General features: G+C 46.2%; 1 protein-coding gene across 2 annotated transcripts in view; it reads right to left on the minus strand.

Moving 5' to 3' along the window:
- LOC110503240 (rho guanine nucleotide exchange factor 26) overlaps nt 1-26,670 on the minus strand; it is an 81,445-nt gene that overhangs the window by 12,095 nt on the left and 42,680 nt on the right. For both annotated transcript variants that reach the window (XM_036961332.1, XM_036961333.1), the window contains exons 11-12: nt 22,512-22,666; nt 13,956-14,165 (exon numbers count right to left, since the gene is read on the minus strand). In XM_036961332.1, coding sequence (XP_036817227.1) covers nt 13,956-14,165; nt 22,512-22,666 — 365 coding nt within the window. The remainder of the gene's footprint in view (nt 1-13,955; nt 14,166-22,511; nt 22,667-26,670) is intronic.

Raw genomic sequence — 26,670 nt, forward strand, 5'->3', positions numbered from 1 at the left:
ACAGACAGAGTATCTGAGTATCAGAGACAGACAGAGTATCTGAGTATCAGAGACAGACAGAGTATCTGAGTATCGGAGACAGACAGAGTATCTGAGTATCGGAGACAGACAGAGTATCTGAGTATCAGAGACAGACAGAGTATCGGAGACAGACAGAGTACCTGTAGCCTGCAGTGAAAAACATAACAAACAATGACAGAGTGAGAGAGCAACAGCTGTGTGCCAGTCTCATAGTGCAGACACAGACTCAACACAGAGTCAGTCTGCACACAACAACACTGCTCCAGCTGTCCGTCCTATTTCCTCTCATATGATGTCACTGTGATAGCCAAACTTGCTGACTGACCACCCCAACAGACCCTGGTAGAGCGACAAGCATTGATCTCTCTCTCTCTCTCTCTCTCTCTCTCTCTCTCTCTCTCTCTCTCTCTCTCTCTCTCTCTCTCTCTCTCTCTCTCTCTCTCTCTCTCTCTCTCTCTCTCTCTCTCTCTCTCTCTCTCTCTCTCTCTCTCTCTCTCTCTCTCTCTCTCTCTCTCTCTCTCTCTCTCTCTCTCTCTCTCTCTCTCTCTCTCTCTCTCTCTCTCTCTCTCTCTCTCTCTCTCTCTCTCTCTCTCTCTCTCTCTCTCTCTCTCTCTCTCTCTCTCTCAGCCTCTGTTCTGTCCTACAATAGTGTTTTTCAGCCTCTGTTCTGGCCTATAATAACACACAGTGAAAGACGAGATACAGGCCTCGCTAAAACGTGGAGAGGGGGTGAAGAGAGAGGGATGAAGGGGGGTACGCGGTAGGACGAAGGAGGGAGGTCAGTGTGAATCGTGGGAACATGTCAATTCAACAATGGGGTACTCTGCTAGGCAACCAGTCTCACAACGTGTAGCAACCACTGTAACAATGGGCTGGTCGCCGAGGGGGGATCTCTAACCCAGATCATACACTAGGCTACTACAGGGAGTGGTAAACAGCTCAAAACACACACACACACACACACACACACACAATAAATAGTACTTTTAAAGCCAGGAAGAAAAATAAATGACAATGATATATTTGACTTTGTACTGACTGAATGCTAAGTTAAGGACAGAACAGATCTGACTGCAACTTCAATTAGCTCGGAGGTGTGAAGTGAGAGGTGTCAAAGCCCTTGAGCCCAACAACGACAGGAGAGTTTCCCAGCCTCCCCTCACCCACCCAAACGCACAGGCCTTTGAAGGCCTCCTCTCAATCTCCCACAATACAACAGCCACAGGACCAGTTTGTTAGGACGTTGTAAAGGACCATTCACTGAAACTGAAGTGATATATCTAGCTAACCTCCTTTTGTACATGGGGGGGGGGGGGGGGAAAGGGGGACAGAGACTTGTTAGCTAGCTAGGTGGGATTTTCTACAAGGAATCTGCCTCCCGAAAAAAGCTTCTCCCAAGCAGATACTGCACTGTTCACCGTCTGCCCTGGTCTGTCTCCCCTGTCTGGTACAGGTACCCCCACCACACTCCCCCCTCTCTCCCTGGTCTGTCTCCCCTGTCTGGTACAGGTACCTCCACCACACTCCCCCCTCTCTCCCTGGCCTGTCTCCCCTGTCTGGTACAGGTACCCCCACCACACTCCCCCCTCTCTCCCTGGCCTGTCTCCCCTGTCTGTTACAGGTACCTCCACCACACTCACCCCTCTCTCCCTGGCCTGTCTCCCCTGTCTGGTACAGGTACCCCCACCACACTCCCCCCTCTCTCCCTGGCCTGTCTCCCCCTGTCAGGTACAGGTACCCCCATCATTCACATCCAGCACACACACACACACTTACACACACCGCAGACTTTGGAAGGGTCTGAATTTTAGATAGGTTAATTAACTTGTGAAGCTTATTATGTGCGTCTATTCAGAAACTAGGCGGCAGGCGGCAGGTAGCCTAGTGGTTAGAGTGTTGGGCCAGTAACCAGCAGGTAGCCTAGTGGTTAGAGTGTTGGGCCAGTAACCAGCAGGTAGCCAAGTGGTTAGAGTGTTGGGCCAGTAACCAGCAGGTAGCCTAGTGGTTAGAGTGTTGGGCCAGTAACCAGCAGGTAGCCAAGTGGTTAGAGTGTTGGGCCAGTAACCAGCAGGTAGCCTAGTGGTTAGAGTGTTGGGCCAGTAACCAGCAGGTAGCCAAGTGGTTAGAGTGCTGGGCCAGTAACCAGCAGGGAGACTAGTGGTTAGAGTGTTGGGCCAGTAACCAGCAGGTAGCCTAGTGGTTAGTGTTGGGCCAGTAACCAGCAGGTAGCCTAGTGGTTAGAGTGTTGGGCCAGTAACCAGCAGGGAGACTAGTGGTTAGTGTTGGGCCAGTAACCAGCAGGTAGCCTAGTGGTTAGTGTTGGGCCAGTAACCAGCAGGTAGCCTAGTGGTTAGTGTTGGGCCAGTAACCAGCAGGTATCCTAGTGGTTAGTGTCGGGCCAGTAACCAGCAGGGAGACTAGTGGTTAGTGTTGGGCCAGTAACCAGCAGGTAGCCTAGTGGTTAGTGTTGGGCCAGTAACCAGCAGGTAGCCTAGTGGTTAGTGTTGGGCCAGTAACCAGCAGGTATCCTAGTGGTTAGTGTTGGGCCAGTAACCAGCAGGGAGACTAGTGGTTAGTGTTGGGCCAGTAGCCAGCAGGTAGCCTAGTGGTTAGTGTTGGGCCAGTAACCAGCAGGTAGCCTAGTGGTTAGTGTTGGGCCAGTAACCTGCAGGTAGCCTAGTGGTTAGAGCGTTGGGCCAGTAACCAGCAGGTAGCCTAGTGGTTAGTGTTGAGCCAGTAACCAGCAGGTAGTCTAGTGGTTAGAGTGTTGGGCCAGTAACCAGCAGGTAGCCTAGTGGTTAGAGTGTTGGGCCAGTAACCAGCAGGTAGCCTAGTGGTTAGAGTGTTGGGCCAGTAACCAGCAGGTAGTCTAGTGGTTAGAGTATTGTGCCAGTAACCAGCAGGTAGCCAAGTGGTTAGTGTTGGGCCAGTAACCAGCAGGTAGCCTAGTGGTTAGAGTGTTGGGCCAGTAACCAGCAGGTAGCCTAGTGGTTAGAGTATTGGGCCAGTAACCAGCAGGTAGCCTAGTGGTTAGAGTGTTGGGCCAGTAACCAGCAGGTAGCCTAGTGGTTAGAGTGTATGGCCAGTAACCAGCAGGTAGCCAAGTGGTTAGAGTGTTGGGCCAGTAACCAGCAGGTAGCCTCGTGGTTAGAGTGTTGGGCCAGTAACCAGCAGGTAGCCAAGTGGTTAGTGTTGGGCCAGTAACCAGCAGGTAGCCAAGTGGTTAGAGTGTTGGGCCAGTAACCAGCAGGTAGCCAAGTGGTTAGTGTTGGGCCAGTAACCAGCAGGTAGCCAAGAGGTTAGAGTGTTGGGCCAGTAACCAGCAGGTAGCCTAGTGGGTAGAGCATTGGACTAGTAACCGAAAGGTTGCTGGATCAAATCCCCGAGCTGACAAGGTAAAAATCTGTCGTTCTGCCCCTGAACAGGCAGTTAACCCACTGTTCCCTGGTAGGCCGTTATTGAAAATAAGAATTTGTTCTTAATTGACTTCCTTAGTTAAATAAAGGTTGAATAAAAACATTAAAACATTTTTTTAGTAAGTATCAATTTATATTTATTTAAGACTTTTATGGCCTACTGGACTCATAGACATGTACTTTCTCAAGTTATCTTGTTGGGGCGAGTGACTCCTTGAAGCCCCAAGCCATTAATATTTAATTTTTTTGTTGTTGAATTTGACCCCTTTTTCTCCCCAATTTCATGGTATCCAATTATTAGTAGTTACTATCTTGTCTCATCGCTACAACTCCCGTACGGACTCGGGAGAGACGAAGGTTGAAAGCCATGCGTCCTCCGATACACAACCCAACCAAGCCGCACTGCTTCTTAACACAGCGCGCATCCAACCCGGAAGCCAGCCGCACCAATGTGTCGGAGGAAACACCATGCACCAGGCGACCTTGGTTAGCGTGCACTGTGCCCGGCCCGCCACAGGAGTCGCTAGTGCGCCATGAGACAAGGATATCCCAACCGGCCAAACCCTCCCTAACCCGGACAACGCTAGGCCAATTGTGCCTCGCCCCATGGACCAAATACTTTTGGGCATGTAGTGTATATCTGTAGTGTATATCTGTAGTGTATATCTGTAGTGTATATCTGTAGTGTATATCTGTAGTGTATATCTGTAGTGTATATCTGTAGTGTATATCTGTAGTGTATATCTGTAGTGTATATCTGTAGTGTATATCTGTAGTGTATATCTGTAGTGTATATATGTAGTATATATCTGTAGTGTATATCTGTAGTGTATATCTGTAGTCTATATCTGTAGTCTATATCTGTAGTCTATATCTGTAGTCTATATCTGTAGTCTATATCTGTAGTGTATATCTGTAGTCTATATCTGTAGTCTATATCTGTAGTCTATATCTGTAGTGTATATCTGTAGTCTATATCTGTAGTGTATATCTGTAGTGTATATCTGTAGTCTATATCTGTAGTCTATATCTGTAGTCTATATCTGTAGTGTATATCTGTAGTCTATATCTGTAGTCTATATCTGTAGTGTATATCTGTAGTCTATATCTGTAGTGTATATCTGTAGTGTATATCTGTAGTGTATATCTGTAGTGTATATATGTAGTATATATCTGTAGTCTATATCTGTAGTCTATATCTGTAGTCTATATCTGTAGTGTATATCTGTAGTCTATATCTGTAGTCTATATCTGTAGTCTATATCTGTAGTGTATATCTGTAGTGTATATCTGTAGTGTATATCTGTAGTGTATATATGTAGTATATATCTGTAGTGTATATCTGTAGTGTATATCTGTAGTCTATATTTGTAGTGTATATTTGTAGTGTATATCTGTAGTGTATATCTGTAGTCTATATCTGTAGTGTATATCTGTAGTGTATATTTGTAGTGTATATTTGTAGTGTATATCTGTAGTGTATATCTGTAGTCTATATCTGTAGTGTATATCTGTAGTGTATATCTGTAGTGTATATCTGTAGTCTATATCTGTAGTCTATATCTGTAGTGTATATCTGTAGTGTATATCTGTAGTGTATATCTGTAGTGTATATCTGTAGTGTATATCTGTAGTGTATATCTGTAGTGTATATCTGTAGTGTATATCTGTAGTGTATATCTGTAGTGTATATTTGTAGTCTATATCTGTAGTCTATATCTGTAGTCTATATCTGTAGTCTATATCTGTAGTCTATATCTGTAGTGTATATCTGTAGTGTATATCTGTAGTGTATATCTGTAGTGTATATCTGTAGTGTATATTTGTAGGGTATATCTGTAGTGTATATCTGTAGTGTATATCTGTAGTGTATATCTGTAGTGTATATCTGTAGTGTATATCTGTAGTGTATATCTGTAGTCTATATCTGTAGTCTATATCTGTAGTCTATATCTGTAGTGTATATCTGTAGTGTATATCTGTAGTGTATATCTGTAGTGTATATATGTAGTATATATCTGTAGTGTATATCTGTAGTGTATATCTGTAGTCTATATCTGTAGTGTATATCTGTAGTGTATATCTGTAGTGTATATCTGTAGTCTATATCTGTAGTGTATATCTGTAGTCTATATCTGTAGTGTATATCTGTAGTGTATATCTGTAGTGTATATCTGTAGTGTATATCTGTAGTCTATATCTGTAGTCTATATCTGTAGTCTATATCTGTAGTCTATATCTGTAGTGTATATCTGTAGTCTATATCTGTAGTGTATATCTGTAGTGTATATCTGTAGTGTATATCTGTAGTGTATATCTGTAGTGTATATCTGTAGTGTATAGCTGTAGTGTATATCTGTAGTGTATATCTGTAGTGTATATCTGTAGTGTATATCTGTAGTGTATATCTGTAGTGTATATTTGCTACTGCTCAACAACAATAAAAACTCAGGCGACCAACAGCCTATCGACCAAACAATCGACCAGTCTAATAATTGGATGCAGATTCGTTTAGCTAAGAGGCCTTTGACTAGTAGATGAAGTTAATGTTATGTTTATGCTAGGTGTCTACAGAGGTAAGAGCTGTAGAGAATGTGATTCAGAAGGGAGGTTTACCTAAACAGATAGAGGAATGAGGGAGATCTGGCCTTGTAGTGTGTGTGTGTGTGTGTGTGTGTGTGTGTGTGTGTGTGTGTGTCGGCAAACGCGTGCTGACAAAGGAAGTAAACTGAACACGCCCTTTAAATAAAGACCAGTAATTGGCAGGCGTCTGTGTGTGAGTGAGACACGACTAAAGGTCTACAGCCAGGACAAGAACCAGAGACAGAGGGGGGGAGAAAGAGAGAGAGAGAGAGACGGTAGGCTTCAAGGGGACTCCTACAGCACGTACACCTATAGCTCATCTCTTGGCAGTAGTACTGTAGATTACTTTATCACTGACCTCAACCCAGAGTCTCTCAAGAGCGTTCACAGTCAGCTCACTGACACCCCTATCAGACCACAGCAAAATCCTAGACAACTTCCTGGACAAAATGTTTCCCTGCAATAGTGAAGGTGTAAACTTAGCAGTAGAAACGGTATATTTGACATAGCAGCTAACATATCAAATTCAAAAGGAAAACCTAAGAAAATTAACAGCAATTAGAAACGATGAAGAGAGCAAAAAAACTAAAGAAAGAAATTGAGAAAACTATCTAACCAAAAACAAACAACCAGAACTAACCCAAATGAGAGAATGGTTGTGGGTGATGTAAAACTGCTGCCCAAAATAATCCAAATAGACTGCTATGACATTGCAAAGTGGTTAGAGCGTTGGGCCTGTAACCGAAAGGTTGCTGGATCGAATCCCCGAACTGACAAGGTAAAATCTGTCATTCTGCCCTTGAGCAGTGAAAACACTGGTCCCCTGGTGCCAAAGACTTGGATGTTGATGAAGGCAGCCCCCCCCCCCCCCACACCTCTCTGATTCAGAGGGTTTGCGCTAAATGCGTGAGGCACATTTCAGTTGTACAACTGACTACGTATCCCCCTTGTCCCTCCCCCTTGTCCCTCTCCTTGTCCCTCCCCCTTGTCCCTCTCCTTGTCCCTTATCCCTCTCCCTGTCCCTCTCCTTGTCCCTGTCACTCTCCTTGTTCCTCTCCCTCTCCCTGTCCCTCTCCTTTGTCCCTGTCCCTCTCCTTGTTCCTCTCCCTCTCCCTGTCCCTCTCCTTGTTCCTCTCCCTCTCCCTTGTCTCTCTCCCTTGTCTCTCTCCCTTGTCTCTCTCCCTTGTCTCTCTCCCTTGTCTCTCTCCCTTGTCCCTCTCCCTTGTCTCTCTCCCTTGTCCCTCTCCCTTGTCCCTCTCCCTTGTCCCTCTCCCTTGTCCCTCTCCCTTGTCCCTCTCCTTTGTCTCTCTCCCTTGTCCCTCTCCTTGTCCCTGTCACCCTCCTTGTCCCTGTCACCCTCCTTGTTCCTCTCCCTCTCCCTGTCCCTCTCCTTGTCCCTCTCCCTCTCCTTGTTCCTTGTCCCTCTCCCTGCCCATCTCCCTGTCCTTCTCCCTCTCCCTCTCCTTGTTCCCCTCCTTGTCCCTCTCCTTCTCCCTGTCCCTCTCCTTTTCCCTCTCCTTGTCCCTGTCCCTCTCCTTTGTCCCTCTCATTTGTCCCTCTCCCTTGTCCCTCTCCCTTGTCCCTCTCCCTTGTCTCTCTCCCTTGTCTCTCTCCCTTGTCTCTCTCCCTTGTCCCTCTCCCTTGTCCCTCTCCCTTGTCCCTCTCCCTTGTCCCTCTCCCTTGTCTCTCTCCCTTGTCCCTCTCCTTGTCCCTGTCACCCTCCTTGTTCCTCTCCCTCTCCCTCTCCCTCTCCTTGTTCCTGTCCCTCTCCTTGTCCCTCTCCCTGTCCCTCTCCTTGTCCCTCTCCCTGTCCCTCTCCCTGTCCCTCTCCTTGTCCCTCTCCCTGCCCATCTCCCTGTCCTTCTCCCTCTCCCTCTCCTTGTTCCCCTCCTTGTCCCTCTCCCTCTCCTTCTCCCTGTCCCTCTCCCTGTCCCTCTCCCTGTCCCTCTCCCTGTATAGTCAGTGTTTGCGGGGTAAACATTATTCCATTACAGACAGGAATGTAAAAGGCAAGCTCAGCTGTTTTCTACTGTGGGTCATTACCCTGAGAGTCTTAATGAGGTGAGGAGGGAAGGCTATAGACTCTGATACCAGGGGACTTTGATCAGTGTGTGAGTGTGTGAGTGAGAGAGAGAGCTGGTCCTGGGGCTCTAGTCACAAACACACCCCACAGAGCCCCAGGACAGCAGCACAATTAGACCCAACCAAATCATGAGAAAACAAAAGATAATTACTTGACACATTGGAAAGAATTAACAAAAAAAATGAGCAAACTAGAATGCTATTTGGCCCTAAACAGAGAGTACACAGAGGCAGAATACCTGACCACTGTGACTGACCCAAACTTAAGGAAAGCTTTGACTATGTACAGACTTAGTGAGCATAGCCTTGCTATTGAGAAAGGCCGCCGTAGGCAGACATGGCTCTCAAGAGAAGACAGGCTATGCGCTCACTGCCCACAAAATGAGGTGGAAACTGAGCTGCACTTCCTAACCTCCTGCCAAATGTTTGATGATATTAGAGACACATATTTCCCTCAGATTACACAGATCCACAAAGAATTAGAAAACAAACCCAATTTTAATAAACTCCCATATCTACTGGGTGAAATTCCACAGTGTGCCATCACAGCAGCAAGATTTGTGACCTGTTGCCACAAGAAAAGGGCAACCAGTGAAGAACAAACAACATTGTAAATACAACCCATATTTATACTTATTTATTTTCCCTTATGTACTTTAACTATTTGTACATCATTACAACACTGTATATATAATATGACATTTGAAATGTCTTTATTCTGTTGGAACTGTTGTGAGTGTAATGTCTACTGTTTATTTTATATTGTTTACTTCACTTTTGTATATTATCTACCTCACTTGCTTTGGCAATGTTAACACGTGTTTAACATGCCAATAAAGCCCCTTGAATTGAATTGAGAGAAAGAAAATGGGTCTCTATAGAGTGAGCGCAGACTTTGATCTGAGTGAGGCCTGCCTCTGACGCCCATCCCATCAGATGTACTGAGGGACATAAACAAACATGTTTCTGATGGAACACACACACACACATGCCCACACACTCCCAGGGGACATCATATTTGACCCCACCTGACAGAAGGATGACGTGATAACAGGAAAATATGTAGAAAACAAAGACAGGAGACAGACAGCAGGAGAGAAAGACAGGAGAGACAGACAGCAGGATAGAAAGACAGGAGAGAGACAGACAGCAGGATAGAAAGACAGGAGAGAGACAGACAGCAGGATAGAACGACAGGAGAGACAGACAGCAGGATGGAAAGACAGGAGAGAGACAGACAGCAGGATGGAAAGACAGGAGAGAGACAGACAGCAGGATAGAAAGACAGGAGAGACAGACAGCAGGATAGAAAGACAGGAGAGAGACAGACAGCAGGAGAGAAAGACAGGAGAGACAGACAGCAGGATGGAAAGACAGGAGAGAGACAGACAGCAGGAGAGAAAGACAGCAGAGAGACAGACAGCAGGAGAGAAAGACAGGAGAGACAGACATCAGGAGAGCAAGACAGGAGAGAGACAGACAGCAGGATAGAAAGACAGGAGAGACAGACAGCAGGAGAGCAAGACAGGAGAGAGACAGACAGCAGGAGAGCAAGACAGGAGAGAGACAGACAGCAGGATACAAAGACAGGAGAGACAGACAGCAGGATAGAAAGACAGTAGAGAGACAGACAGCAGGAGAGAAAGACAGGAGAGAGACAGACATGAGAGAGACAGACAGCAGGAGAGAAAGACAGGAGACAGACAGCAGGATAGAAAGACAGGAGAGAGACAGACAGCAGGAGAGAAAGACAGGAGACAGACAGCAGGAGAGAAAGACAAGAGAGACAGACAGCAGGATGGAAAGACAGGAGAGAGACAGACAGCAGGAGAGAAAGACAGCAGGAGAGAAAGACAGGAGAGACAGACAGCAGGAGAGCAAGACAGGACAGAGACAGACAGCAGGATAGAAAGACAGGAGAGACAGACAGCAGGAGAGCAAGACAGGAGAGAGACAGAGAGCAGGAGAGCAAGACAAGAGAGAGACAGACAGAAGGATAGACAGACAGGAGAGAGACAGACAGCAGGATACAAAGACAGGAGAGAGACAGACAGCAGGATAGAAAGACAGGAGAGAGACAGACAGCAGGATAGAAAGACAGGAGAGAGACAGACAGCAGGAGAGAAAGACAGGAGAGAGACAGACAGCAGGAGAGAAAGACAGGAGAGAGACAGACAGCAGGATAGAAAGACAGGAGAGAGACAGACAGCAGGATAGAAAGACAGGAGACAGACAGCAGGATAGAAAGACAGGAGACAGACAGCAGGAGAGAAAGACAGGAGACAGACAGCAGGAGAGAAAGACAGGAGAAACAGACAGCAGGATACAAAGACAGGAGAGACAGACAGCAGGAGAGAAAGACAGGAGAGAGACAGCAGGATAGAAAGACAGGAGAGAGACAGACAGCAGGAGAGAAAGACAGCAGAGAGAGAGACAGCAGGATAGAAAGACAGCAGAGAGACAGACAGCAGAATAGACAGACAGGAGAGAGACAGACAGCAGGATAGAAAGACAGGAGAGATAGACAGCAGGATAGAAAGACAGGAGAGAGACAGCAGGATAGAAAGACAGGAGAGACAGACAGCAGAAGAGAAAGACAGGAGAGACAGACAGCAGAATAGAAAGACAGGAGAGAGACAGACAGCAGGATACAAAGACAGGAGAGAGACAGACAGCAGGATAGAAAGACAGGAGAGAGACAGACATGAGAGAGACAGACAGCAGGAGAGAAAGACAGGAGACAGACAGCAGGATAGAAAGACAGGAGAGAGACAGACAGCAGGAGAGAAAGACAGGAGACAGACAGCAGGAGAGAAAGACAGGAGAGACAGACAGCAGGATGGAAAGACAGGAGAGAGACAGACAGCAGGAGAGAAAGACAGCAGGAGAGAAAGACAGGAGAGACAGACAGCAGGAGAGCAAGACAGGAGAGAGACAGACAGCAGGATAGAAAGACAGGAGAGACAGACAGCAGGAGAGCAAGACAGGAGAGAGACAGAGAGCAGGAGAGCAAGACAGGAGAGAGACAGACAGAAGGATAGACAGACAGGAGAGAGACAGACAGCAGGATACAAAGACAGGAGAGAGACAGACAGCAGGATAGAAAGACAGGAGAGAGACAGACAGCAGGATAGAAAGACAGGAGAGAGACAGAAAGCAGGAGAGAAAGACAGGAGAGAGACAGACGGCAGGAGAGAAAGACAGGAGAGAGACAGACAGCAGGATAGAAAGACAGGAGAGAGACAGACAGCAGGATAGAAAGACAGGAGACAGACAGCAGGATAGAAAGACAGGAGACAGACAGCAGGAGAGAAAGACAGGAGAAACAGACAGCAGGATACAAAGACAGGAGAGACAGACAGCAGGAGAGAAAGACAGGAGAGAGACAGCAGGATAGAAAGACAGGAGAGAGACAGACAGCAGGAGAGAAAGACAGCAGAGAGAGAGACAGCAGGATAGAAAGACAGCAGAGAGACAGACAGCAGAATAGACAGACAGGAGAGAGACAGACAGCAGGATAGAAAGACAGGAGAGATAGACAGCAGGATAGAAAGACAGGAGAGAGACAGCAGGATAGAAAGACAGGAGAGACAGACAGCAGAAGAGAAAGACAGGAGAGACAGACAGCAGGATAGAAAGACAGGAGAGAGACAGACAGCAGGATACAAAGACAGGAGAGAGACAGACAGCAGGATAGAAAGACAGGAGAGAGACAGTAGGATAGAAAGACAGGAGAGAGACAGACAGCAGAAGAGAAAGACAGGAAAGACAGACAGCAGGATACAAAGACAGGAGAGAGACAGACAGCAGGAGAGAAAGACAGGAGAGAGACAGACAGCAGGATAGAAAGACAAGAGAGAGACAGACAGCAGGATAGAAAGACAGGAGAGACAGACAGCAGGATACAAAGACAGGAGAGACAGACAGCAGGATAGAAAAACAGGGGAGACAGACAGCAGGTTAGAATGACAGGGGAGACAGACAGCAGGATAGAAAGACAGCAGAGACAGACAGCAGGATAGAAAGACAGACAGCAGGATAGAAAGACAGACAGCAGGATAGAAAGACAGACAGCAGGATAGAAAGACAGACAGCAGGATAGAAAGACAGGAGAGAGACAGACAGCAGGATAGAAAGACAGGAGAGAGACAGACAGCAGGATAGAAAGACAGGAGAGAGACAGACAGCAGGATAGAAAGACAGGAGAGAGACAGACAGCAGGATAGAAAGACAGGAGAGAGACAGACAGCAGGACAGAAAGACAGGAGAGAGACAGACAGCAGGACAGAAAGACAGGAGACAGACAGACAGCAGGACAGAAAGACAGGAGAGAGACAGACAGCAGAACAGAAAGACAGGAGAGAGAGACAGACAGCAGGATAGAAAGACAGAAGAGAGAGAGACAGCAGGATACAAAGACAGAAGAGAGACAGACAACAGGATAGAAAGACAGGAGAGAGACAGACAGCAGGATAGAAAGACAGGAGAGAGACAGACAGCAGGATAGAAAGACAGGAGAGAGACAGACAGCAGGATAGAAAGACAGGAGAGACAGACAGCAGGATAGAAAGACAGACAGCAGGAGAGAAAGACAGGAGAGAGACAGACAGCAGGATAGAAAGACAGGAGAGAGACAGACAGCAGGATAGAAAGACAGGAGAGAGACAAACAGCAGGATAGTAAGACAGGAGAGACCGACAGCAGGATAGAACGACAGACAGCAGGAGAGAAAGACAGGAGACAGACAGTAGGATAGAAAGACAGGAGAGAGAGACAGACAGCAGGATAGAAAGACAGGAGAGACAGACAGCAGGATAGAAATATACGAGAGACAGACAGCAGGACAGAAAGACAGACAGCAGGATAGAAAGATAGGAGAGACAGACAGGATAGAAAGACAGGAGAGACAAACAGCAGGAGAGAAAGACAGACAGCAGGATAGAAAGATAGGAGAGAGAGAAAGCAAGATAGAAAGACAGGAGAGAGAGAAAGCAAGATAGAAAGACAGGAGAGAGACAGACAGCAGGATAGAAAGACAGGAGAGACAGACAGCAGGACAGAAAGCAGGATAGAAAGACAGGAGAGACAGACAGGATAGAAAGACAGGAGAGACAAACAGCAGGAGAGAAAGACAGACAGCAGGATAGAAAGACAGGAGAGACAGACAGCAGGATACAAAGACAGGAGAGACAGACAGCAGGATACAAAGACAGGAGAGACAGACAGCAGGATAGAAAGACAGGAGAGACAGACAGCAGGATAGAAAGACAGGAGGGACAGACAGCAGGATAGAAAGACAGGAGGGACAGACAGCAGGATAGAAAGACAGGAGAGACAGACAGCAGGATAGAAAGACAGGAGGGACAGACAGCAGGATAGAAAGACAGGAGAGACAGACAGCAGGATAGAAAGACAGGAGACAGACAGCAGGAGAGAACCTCAGTGGCTTCTGATGGTGAAGACATAAGACTCAGATAGGACCCAGCTCAGAGAGAGAGAGAAAGAGAAAGAGGAGAAAAAGAGAGAGCGAGAGAGAAAAAGAGAGAGAGAGAGGGAGAGAGAGGAAAAGAGAGAGAGAGAGAAAGAGAGAAAAAGAGAGAGGAGAAAAAAAGAGAGAGAGAGAGGGAGAGAGAGAGAGAAAGAGAGAAAAAGAGAGAGGAGAAAAAAAGAGAGAGAGAGAGGGAGAGGGAGAAAAAGAGAGAGAGAAAAAGAGACCCTTATAGGACCCAGCTCAGAGAGAAGGACCCATATAGAACCCAGCTCAGAGAGAAGGACCCAGATCGGAGAAATAGAGAGGAAAACAAACACAGATACACAAAGGTCAAGGGTCGCACACTAGAAGGTGACACTTACATTAGCTCCACCCCCAGGACCATGGGCACCTTGTCTCCGGAATGGTTGCTACGGAAACGCAGGTGGAAGAGGTGGCTGGCCCCGGGATGCCGTGATGTCAGCATTCCAGCGGTGGTTCTGATGGGTGATAGGTTGATATCCTGAGCCTGGCAGGGTCCCACCCAGATATGGTCCCTCAGAGCATAGTCTATCACTGCATAGCTGTCTTCACTGAGGGAGGGGGAGAGAGGAGGGAGGGAGGGCGAGAAGGAGAGAGAGGGAAGAAGAGGGAGAGAGGGAGGGTGGCAGAGCAGAGGGAGAGCAGAGGGAGAGAGACATCAATTAGCCCCACAACTGAAACACCTCTACCACAATTCAGTCCCTGCTTTACTTCCTGGTAGTAATTAGGTAGTGTTTGCTGTCGGGCTGGGATTTGCCAGGGACCCAATGATACGATATTATCACAACACTTAGGTGCTGATACAATATGTATTGTGATTCTGATGATTCTATATGCATTGTGATTCTGATGATTCTATATGTATTGTGATTCTGATGATTCTATATGTATTGTGATTCTGATGATTCTATATGTATTGTGATTCTGATGATTCTATATGTATTGTGATTCTGATGATTCTATATGCATTGTGATTCTGATGATTCTATATGTATTGTGATTCTGATGATTCTATATGTATTGTGATTCTGATGATTCTATATGCATTGTGATTCTGATGATTCTATATGTATTGTGATTCTGATGATTCTATATGTATTGTGATTCTGATGATTCTATATGCATTGTGATTCTGATGATTCTATATGTATTGTGATTCTGATGATTCTATATGTATTGTGATTCTGATGATTCTATATGTATTGTGATTCTGATGATTCTATATGTATTGTGATTCTGATGATTCTATATGTATTGTGATTCTGATGATTCTATATGTATTGTGATTCTGATGATTCTATATGTATTGTGATTCTGATGATTCTATATGTATTGTGATTCGATACTGCGATTTGATGTTCCAAACGTATTGCTCACCATATGTCTGCTGTAGAGAGACGAGAGAGAGACGAGAGAGAGAGACGAGAGAGAGACGAGAGAGAGAGACAAGAGAGAGACACGAGAGAGATACTAGAGAGAGACGAGAGAGAGAGACGAGAGAGAGAGACTAGAGAGAGACGAGAGAGAGAGACGAGAGAGAGAGACTAGAGAGAGACGAGAGAGAGAGACTAGAGAGAGACGAGAGAGAGTCGAGAGAGAGCCATGAGAAGATGAGTTTTGATCAGTCAGGGAAAATATGTTAGGTCACTATTTAAAAATTATGAACAATACCAGAGCTTTGCCACAGGTACATCCAACTAGCACAATCTATAGATTTAATAAATTAACACTTGGAGTCAAATATCAATATAATATGGTCAAAAAACAATATATGTATTGATATGATATGATGCATGATATGTAACGATTCCCCCCCATCACTAGTTTACTGTGCCTACATACAGAGTATATAAATATACACACTGCTCAAAAAAATAAAGGGAACACTAACGTAACACATCCTAGATCTGAATGAATTAAATATTCTTATTAAATACTTTTTTTCTTTACATAGTTGAATGTGCTGACAACAAAATCACACAAAAATTATCAATGGAAATCAAATTGATCAACCCATGGAGGTCTGGATTTGGAGTCACACTCAAAATTAAAGTGGAAAACCACACTACAGGCTGATCCAACGTTGATGTAATGTCCTTAAAACTAGTCAAAATGAGGCTCAGTAGTGTGTGTGGCCTCCACGTGCCTGTATGACCTCGCTACAACGCCTGGGCATGCTCCTGATGAGGTGGCGGATGGTCTCCTGAGGGATGTCCTCCCAGACCTGGACAAAAGCATCCGCCAACTCCTAGACAGTCTGTGGTGCAACGTGGCATTGGTGGATGGAGCGAGACATGATGTCCCAGATGTGCTCAATTGGATTCAGGTCTGGGGAACGGGCGGGCCAGTCCATAGCATCAATGCCTTCCTCTTGCAGGAACTGCTGACACACTCCAGCCACATGAGGTCTAGCATTGTCTTGCATTAGGAGGAACCCAGGGCCAACCGCACCAGCATATGGTCTCACAAGGGGTCTGAGGATCTCATCTCGGTACCTAATGGCAGTCAGGATACCTCTGGCGAGCACATGGAGGGCTGTGCCTCATACCACCCTCATGGAGTCTGTTTCTGACCGTTTGAGCAGACACATGAACATTTGTGGCCTGCTGGAGGTCATTTTGCAGGGCTCTGGCAGTGCTCCTCCTGCTCCTCCTTGCACAAAGGCGGAGGGAGCGGACCTGCTGCTGGGTTGTTGCCCTCCTACGGCCTCCTCCACGTCTCCTGATGTACTGTCCTGTCTCCTGGTAGCGCCTCCATGCTCTGGACACTACGCTGACAGACACAGCAAACCTTCTTGCCACATCTTGCATTGATGTTCCATCCTGGATGAGCTGCACTACCTGAGCCACTTGTGTGGGTTGTAGACTCCGTCTCATGCTACCACTGGAGTGAAAGCACCGCCAGCTCTGGCGGTCCCAATTGGGATTTGAAATGACAGCCAAAGGGATACTGTCCAGGGATCAACTTCCCTGCGAACACACGTCCCAATTCAGGACCTTTCCTACGGCTGGTTGAGAGGTTGGAGGCGAACACACACCCCAATTCAGGACCTTTCTTACGGCTGGTTGAGAAGACCTGTCACGGTTGAGAGGTTGGAGGCAGGGACTTCTGGTACCCATCACACTCTACACTCAATTACTGAATCCCCACAGCAACCAATCTGACGGCTCGGAGGAGGAGGGGAGGTGGAGAGGTTAAAATGGGGGGGGGGGGAATCAGAAAGAGGGCGAAGTGTCTGGTGTGTAAAGTGTCAGTAAAGAATCCTAACCTTTCCCAGAAACCCCTCCTGATACAATGTATGGAATCCCATTTACATTCCTCTGTGGAATGGGGGGAGGAGGGGGGGTAGAATGCAGAAGTACTGAATGAGAACAGTAGAGAGGAAGACTGGGCAGTCTTAGAAAAGAGTTGAGAGCTGCAATATGTACGTACACACACACACACACACATAAGTTCAATACACACACACACACACACACACACACACACACACACACACACACACACACACACACACACACACACACACACACACACACACACACACACACACACACACACACACACAGAAGGAGAAACATGTCAGTTGATATCGGAGGTTTGTGATAAAGGCTTCTCCTCCTCGGTGACTGAACGGACATTATCAGAACATTATCAGTACGACCAGTTACCCATCTTTGATGGAGGGAGAGAAAGAGAGATAGAGAAGGAGGGGAGGAGAGAGGATGTTTACAGACAGACAGAGAGAGCAGAATGTTCTGGTGCTAAGTGGGAGTGTTGAGACGCTAGCTTAGTCACACACAGAGACAGATTGATAGAGAGAGACAGACAGAGACACCGACCAATAGTCAGCCAGAGAGAAACCGAGACAAACAGAGAGAGACAGACAGAGACACCGACCAATAGTCAGCCAGAGAGAAACCGAGACAAACAGAGAGAGACAGACAGAGACACCGACCAATAGTCAGCCAGAGAGAAACCGAGACAAACAGAGAGAGACAGACAGAGACACCGACCAATAGTCAGCCAGAGACAAACCGAGACAAACAGAGAGAGACAGACAGAGACACCGACCAATAGTCAGCCAGAGACAAACCGAGACAAACAGAGAGAGACAGACAGAGACACCGACCAATAGTCAGCCAGAGAGAAACCGAGACAAACAGAGAGAGACAGACAGAGACACCGACCAATAGTCAGCCAGAGAGAAACCGAGACAGACAGAGAGACGCAGACAAAGAGAAACAGGGACAGAGGTAGTAGCGTGCCACAGCAGGGTTCCCGTGCCTCAACAGAACAAACCCAAACACTCCCAGCCCTGAACACACGCCAGCGTAGTGCTGGGGTCTGATGTAGTGGATATAATTCCCAGAAAGAAAGAAAAGATTTGAGGTATTTTGAGAGAGAGAGCGGCATGGCGATCCGTCTCAGACACAGCTGGAGATTCAGGAAATGAGAAGCACACACACACACACACACACACACACACACACACACCATATGGTTTCCAGGAAGCTTTATTCATGGCGTGCAGAACGTTCCTGAATTTGTTTTTGAGGGAAAAACAAGCTTCCATTCTGATCCCGCTGACAATGTGCAGCGCCATGGGTTAAGTTCAATACAGACACACATGTACCGACACACACGTACAGACACACACACACATGTACAGACACACACACACACACACATGTACAGACACACACACACATGTACAGACACACACACATGTACAGACACACACACACACATGTACAGACACACACACACACACACACATGTACAGACACACACATGTACAGACACACACACACACGTACAGACACACACACACATGTACAGACACACACACACACACACATGTACAGACACACACACACACGTACAGACACACACACACACGTACAGACACACACACACACACACACATGTACAGATACACACATGTACAGACACACACATGTACAGACACACCCTGATCCTGAGGACACCCATAGAGACAGGTTGATGTGTTTGTACAGACACACCCTGATCCTGAGGACACCCATAGAGACAGGTTGATATGTCTGTACAGACACACCCTGATCCTGAGGACACCCATAGAGACAGGTTGATGTGTCTGTACAGACACACCCTGATCCTGAGGACACCCATAGAGACAGGTTGATATGTCTGTACAGACACACCCTGATCCTGAGGACACCCATAGAGACAGGTTGATATGTCTGTACAGACACACCCTGATCCTGAGGACACCCATAGAGACAGGTTGATATGTCTGTACAGACACACCCTGATCCTGAGGACACCCATAGAGACAGGTTGATATGTCTGTACAGACACACCCTGATCCTGAGGACACCCATAGAGACAGGTTGATATGTCTGTACAGACACACCCTGATCCTGAGGACACCCATAGAGACAGGTTGATATGTCTGTACAGACACACCCTGATCCTGAGGACACCCATAGAGACAGGTTGATATGTCTGTACAGACACACCCTGATCCTGAGGACACCCATAGAGACAGGTTGATATGTCTGTACAGACACACCCTGATCCTGAGGACACCCATAGAGACAGGTTGATATGTCTGTACAGACACACCCTGATCCTGAGGACACCCATAGAGACAGGTTGATATGTCTGTACAGACACACCCTGATCCTGAGGACAACCATAGAGACAGGTTGATATGTCTGTACAGACACACCCTGATCCTGAGGACACCCATAGAGACAGGTTGATATGTCTGTACAGACACACCCTGATCCTGAGGACACCCATAGAGACAGGTTGATATGTCTGTACAGACACACCCTGATCCTGAGGACACCCATAGAGACAGGTTGATATGTCTGTACAGACACACCCTGATCCTGAGGACACCCATAGAGACAGGTTGATATGTCTGTACATACGGTACACTCGGGAAGTATTCAGATCTCTCCACAGTTTCCATATTTTGTTAGGTTCCAGACTTATTTTAAAACGGATTAAATTGTTTAATTCCCCTCAATCAATCTACACACAATACCTCAATGACAAAACAAAAACAGGTTTTTAGAAAATGTTAGAAATTTAAAAAAAAACTAAAATATCACATTACCATAAGTATTCAGACCCTTTACTCAGTACTTTGTTGAAGCACCTTTGTCAGTGATTACAGCCTCGAGTCTTCTTGGGTAGGACGCTACAAGCTACACCTGCATTTGGGGAGTTTCTGCCATTCTTCTCTGCAGATCTTCTCAAGCTCTGTCAGGTTGGATGGGGAGCGTCTCTGCACAGCTATTTTCAGGTCTCTCCAGAGATGTTCGATTGGGTTCAAGTCCGGGCTCTGGCTGGGCCTCTCAAGGACATTCAAAGACTTGTTCCGAAGCCACTCCTGCGCTGTGTGCTTACGGTCGTTGTTCTGTTGGAAGGTGAACCTTCGCCCCAGTCTGAGGACCTGAGTCCTGCTTCACCGTAGGGATGGTGTCAGGTTTCCTCCAGATGTGACGCTTGGCATTCAGGCCAATGAGTTCAATCTTGGTTTTCATCAGACCAGAGAATCTTGTTTCTCATGGTCTGAGTCCTTTAGGTGTCTTTGGCAAACTCCTAGCGGGCTGTCATGTGCCTTTTACTGAGGAGTGGCTTCTGTGTGGCCACTCTACCATAAAGACCTGATTTTTGGAGTGCTGCAGAGATGGTTGTCCTTCTGGAAGGTTCTCCCATTTCCACACAGAAACTCTAGAGCTCTGTTGGAGTGACCATCGGGTTCTTGGTCACCTCCCTGACCAAGGCCCTTCTCCATCGATTGCTCAGTTTGGCTGGGCGACCAGCTCTAGGAAGAGTCTTGGTGGTTCCAAACTTCTCCCATTTAAGAATGATGGAGGCCACTGTGTTCTTGGAGGCCTTCAATGCTGCAGAAATGTTTTGTTACTTTTCCCCAGATCTGTGCCTCAACACAATCCTGTCTCGGCGCTCTACGGACTATTCCTTCAACCTCACAGCTTGGTTTTTGTCTCTGACATGCACTGTCAACTGTGGGACCTTATATAGACCGGTGTGTGCCTTTCCAAATCATGTCCAATCAATTGAATTTTCCTCAGGTGGACTCCAATCAAGTTGTAGAAACATCTCAAGGATGATCAATGGAAACAGTATGGGTGTGTCCCCGTCCCACTTACCTCTGTGGTAACTTGTCTCCTAAAGAGGACTCTGTATGGATTATCTCTATGGTAACTTGTCCACTAAAGAGGACTCTATATGGATTATCTCTATGGTAACTGGTCTCCTAAAGAGGACTCTATATGGATTATCTCTATGGTAACTTGTCTCCTAAAGAGGACTCTATATGGATTATCTCTATGGTAACTTGTCTCCTAAAGAGGACTCTATATGGATTATCTCTATGGTAACTTGTCTCCTAAAGAAGACTCTATATGGATTATCTCTATGGTAACTTGTCTCCTAAAGAGGACTCTGTATGGATTATCTCTATGGTAACTTGTCTCCTAAAGAAGACTCTACATGGATTATCTCTATGGTAACTTGTCTCCTAAAGAGGACTCTATATGGATTATCTCTATGGTAACTTGTATCTGTACATGATGAACTCTGAATTACTCAAATGTTCCTCTCAGAAATGCTGTCTTATTTACATCGGCCTCACCCCCTCATCACACCAGCCTTTAGATGCTGTGACACCCTGTGGAGATTGTTGGGCCTGGGAGTGTTTAGGTTACTGTAAACTTGGTATTGTTTGATTGGTCAATGGTGGTTGGTTTTGGGTTGAGAAGGTTCCACCTTCAGATGTTCTACAGGTAATGAAATGCATTGGTTCTCTCTCTTATCCTGTATCCAGTCCATGGAGGAAGGTTGTATGATCAGGTCTCATTTCCTACAATTCTAGGCCTCTGGCCTAGTGAGTGTCTCGTTGTTCATGCTTTGTCCTATAAGTTAACTTTAGGATCTATGTGGTTGGAATAATGCCTTTGTAATGCTTGTTAATGTTTGTAACTTAAGCTTCATGCCTGGAATGTTAATCCATTCATTGTTCAATGTTAATTAACCATCTGCCTTTGATATAGACAATTCTCAGACCCATTCTTGTTAGTCAACGTCAACTCATTGTCTAATGCTTGTATATTTTAATTATCTTTATAGAGTCATATAAACATGTCAATAGGCTAATTGCTTAGTCTTCATTACGAGTGTTATGGGAGGTGTATATACACATATTACTGCCCAATGCAAGGTCACACTTGACTCATCCCAGAGACAAATCACTCACACAAAGACACAAGGATGAACACGTGGAGTTTCCCTGCACATAACTCTGTCGCAATGACCTACAGACAATTTGGGCAGCTCACAATCTTTACATCTAGCATACCTAAAGATTTTATCATCACCACCCTCCCCATCTGTGCGATTGGCTAGTGAGACTGTGGAGTTGACTGGGAATGCTTGGTTAGACTGTGGGATTGGCTGTGACCTGAGCCCTAGGACCATGCCCCAGGACTACCTGACATGATGACTCCTTGCTGTCCCCAGTCCACCTGACCGTGCTGCTGCTCCAGTTTCAACTGTTCTGCCTTATTATTATTCAACCATGCTGGTCATTTATGAACATCTTGGCCATGTTCTGTTATAATCTCCACCCGGCACAGCCAGAAGAGGACTGGTGGCCACCCCACATAGCCTGGATCCTCTCTAGGTTTCTTCCTAGGTTTTGGCCTTTCTAGGGAGTTTTTCCTATCCACCGTGCTTCTACACCTGCATTGCTTGCTGTTTGGGGTTTTAGGCTGGGTTTCTGTACAGCACTTTGAGATATCAGCCGATGTACGAAGGGCTATATAAATACATTTGATTTGATTTGATTTGATTGGCTAGTGAGACTGTGGACCCACCTCTTCTTCCTGGTGAGGATGAGGACGTCGTTGAAGAGGAAGAAGTAGACCTGATGTCGTGACGTCCTCTTGGAGAAGATGCCGTTCTCCTCCACGAAGGCTGTGAGCTCCCCTCTCTTCACCATCCACCTAGACGACGAGACCAATGGGAAGGGCTGGGGGGGAGAGAGAGAGAGAGAGAAGAGACAGGGGGGGAGAGGGCAGAGGGGAGATGAGAGAGGGGAGAGAGAAGGGAGAGGAGAGAGAGAAGAGACAGGGGGAGGAGGGCAGAGGGGAGATGAGAGAGGGGAGAGAGAGGGGAGAAAGGAGAGAGGAGGGAGAGGAGAGAGAGAAGAGACAGGGGGGGGAGAGAGGACAGAGGAGAGATGAGAGAGGACAGAGAGAGGGGAGAGGAGAGAGAGAAGGGAGAAAGGAGAGAGGAGGGAGAGAGGAGAGACAGGGGGGGAGAGAGGACAGAGGGGAGATGAGAGAGAAAGAGGAGGGAGGAGAGAGGACAAAGGAAAGAAAGAGGGGAGAGAGAGAGAGGAGGGGGGAGAGAGGACAGAGGAGAGAGAGGGGGGAGAGAGAGGACAGATGAGAGAGGGGGAGAGAGGTCAGAGGAGAGAGAGGGGTGAGTAAATAGAGAGAGAGGAGAGAGAGAGGAGAGAGAAGGGAGAGAGAGAGAGAGAGAGGGGAGAGAGTGGGGAGAGAGAAGGGAGAGAGGAGAGAGAGAGGAGAGAGGGGAGAAAGAGGAGAGAGAGGGGAGAAAGAGGAGAAAGACGATCAATATCAAGGTTTACAAATGTAATGTACTCCAAACATTCCTGTGTAGTGTGTGTGAACAGCTGGCTAGGAGGGCAGAATGTATGTTCACAGCCCTGCAGACATCTGTTAGGACCACATGTACCAACAGCACTTTCCCACACTGCTACCACACCTGTGCCTGCCGGAGCGTGTGTGTATGTGTGCATTTATGTACATCTGCTTGAATATATACAGTTGAAGTCGGAAGTTTACATACACTTAGGTTGGAGTCATTAAAACTTGTTTTTCAAACACTCCACAAATTTCTTGTTAACAAACTATAGGTTTGGCAAGTCGGTTAGAACATCTACTTTGTGCATGACACCAGCAATTCTTCCAACAATTGTTTACAGACAGATTACTTCACTTATAATTTACTGTATCACAATTCCACTGGGTCAGAAGTTAACATACACTAAGTTGACTGCGCCTTTAAACAGCTTGGAAAATTCCAGAAAATGATGTCATGGCTTTAGAAGCTTCTGATAGGCTAATTGACATCATTTGAGTCAATTGGGAGGTGTACCTGTGGATGTATTTCAAGGCCTACCTTCAAACTCAGTGCCTCTTTGCTTGACATCCTGGGAAGTCAAAAGAAATCAGCCAAGACCTCAGAAAAACAATTGTAGACCTCCACAAATCTGGTTTATCCTTGGGAGCAATTTCCAAATGCCTGAAGGTACCATGTTCATCTGTACAAACAATAGTATGCAAGTATAAACACTATGGGACCACGCAGCCGTCATACCGCTCAGGAAGGAGACGAGTTCTGTCTCCTAGAGATGAACGTACTTTGGTACGAAAAGTGCAAATCAATCCCAGAACAACAGCAAAGGACCTTGTGAAGATGCTGGAGGAAACAGGTACAAAAATATCTATATCCACAGTAAAACGAGTCCTATATCGTTATAACCTGAAAGGTCGCTCAGCAAGGAAGAAGCCACTGCTCCAAAACGGCCATAAGATAAGCCAGACCACGGTTTGCAACTGCACATGGAGACATGGATTGTACTTTTTTGAGAATTGTCCTCTGGTCTGAAGAAACAAAAGTAGAACTGTTTGGCCATAATGACCATCGTTATGTTTGGAGGAAAAAGGGGAACGCTTGCAAGCCGAAGAACACCATCCCAACCGTGAAGCACGGGGGTGGCAGCGTTATGTTGTGGGGGTGCTTTGCTGCAGGAGGTGCACATCACAAAATAGATGGCATCATGAGGGAGGAAAATTGAGTGGACATATTGAAGCAACATCTCAAGACATCAGTCAGGAAGTTAAAGCTTGGTCACAAATGGGTCTTCCAAATGGACAATGACCCCAAGCATACTTCCAAAGTTGTGGCAAAAAGAACAACAAAGTCAAGGTATTGGAGTGGCCATCACAAAGCCCTGACCTCAATCCTATAGAAAATGTGTGGGCAGAACTGTAAAAGCGTGTGCGAGCAAGGAGGCCTACAAACCTGACTCAGTTACACCAGCTCTGTCAGGAGGAATGGGCCAAAATTCACCCAACTTATTGTGGGAAGCTTTTGGTAGGCTACCAGAAATGTTTGACCCAAGTTAAACAATTTAAAGGCAATGCTACCAAATACTGATTGAGTGTAAACTTCTGACCCACTGGGAATGTGATGAAAGAAATAAAAGCTGAAATAAAATCATTCTCTGCTATTATTCTGACATTTCACATTCTTAAAAAAAAGTGGTGATACTAACTGCTGTAAAATAGGGAATTTTTACTAAGATTATATGTCAGGAATTGTGAAAAACTGAGTTTAAATATATTTGGCTAAGGTGTATGTAAACTTCTGACTTCAACTGTATCTGTTCGTGTGTGTGTGTGTGTGTGTATCTGTTCGTGTGTGTGTGTGTGTGTGTGTGTGTGTGTGTGTGCGTGCGTGCGTGCATCTATGCGAGAGAGAAATATGTAATCCTTTCTAGCACACTGCTGGAAACACACTTGTCCGTATCAACAGATGAAGAAATGAAGTATGACTCAAAGAGGATTCTGGGAAAAGACCTTGTGAAGGTACAGTTTGTACAGAACATAACACCGTGCGTGAGTGTGTGTGTGTGTGTGTGTGTGTGTGTGTGTGTGTGTGTGTGTGTGTGTGTGTGTGTGTGTGTGTGTGTGTGTGTGTGTGTGTGTGTGTGTGTGTTTTCCTCTGTAATGCAGCAGCAACAGTTATATAGAACCCTTATTCCTCTTGAATTCACACCAGTAGAGAAACATCATGTTCCCTCCCTGTGTCTCCTGGGAGACAGTTGGGGAAACATCATGTATGACCGGTAGAGAAACGTCATGTATGACCAGTAGAGAAACATCATGTATGACCAGTAGAGAAACATCATGTTCCCTCCCTGTGTCTCCTGGGAGACGGTTGGGGAAACATCATGTATGACCGGTAGAGAAACGTCATGTATGACCAGTAGAGAAACGTCATGTATGACCGGTAGAGAAACATCATGTATGACCAGTAGAGAAACATCATGTATGACCAGTAGAGAAACATCATGTTCCCTCCCTGTGTCTCCTGGGAGACGGTTGGGGAAACATCATGTATGACCGGTAGAGAAACGTCATGTATGACCAGTAGAGAAACGTCATGTATGACCAGTAGAGAACCAGTAGGGAAACATCATGTATGACCGGTAGAGAAACATCATGTATGACCGGTAGAGAAACGTCATGTACGACCGGTAGAGAAACGTCATGTACGACCGGTAGAGAAACGTCATGTACGACCGGTAGAGAAACGTCATGTACGACCGGTAGAGAAACGTCATGTACGACCGGTAGAGAAACGTCATGTACGACCGGTAGAGAAACGTCATGTACGACCGGTAGAGAAACGTCATGTACGACCGGTAGAGAAACGTCATGTACGACCGGTAGAGAAACGTCATGTACGACCGGTAGAGAAAGGTCATGTACGACCAGTAGAGAAACGTCATGTACGACCAGTAGAGAAACGTCATGTACGACCAGTAGAGAAACGTCATGTATGACCAGTAGAGAAACGTCATGTATGACCAGTAGAGAAACGTCATGTATGACCAGTAGAGAAACGTCATGTATGACCAGTAGAGAAACGTCAAGTATGACCAGTAGAAAAACGTCATGTATGACCAGTAGAGAAACATCATGTATGACCAGTAGAGAAACGTCATGTATGACCAGTAGAGAAACATCATGTATGACCAGTAGAGAAACATAATGTATGACCAGTAGAGAAACGTCATGTATGACCAGTAGAGAAACATCATGTATGACCAGTAGAGAAACATCATGTATGACCAGTAGAGAAACATCATGTATGACCAGTAGAGAAACATCATGTATGACCAGTAGAGAAACATCATGTATGACCAGTAGAGAAACA

This window comes from Oncorhynchus mykiss, chromosome 24 (genome assembly GCF_013265735.2).
Source record: "Oncorhynchus mykiss isolate Arlee chromosome 24, USDA_OmykA_1.1, whole genome shotgun sequence".
NCBI classification, from domain to species: Eukaryota; Metazoa; Chordata; class Actinopteri; order Salmoniformes; family Salmonidae; genus Oncorhynchus; species Oncorhynchus mykiss.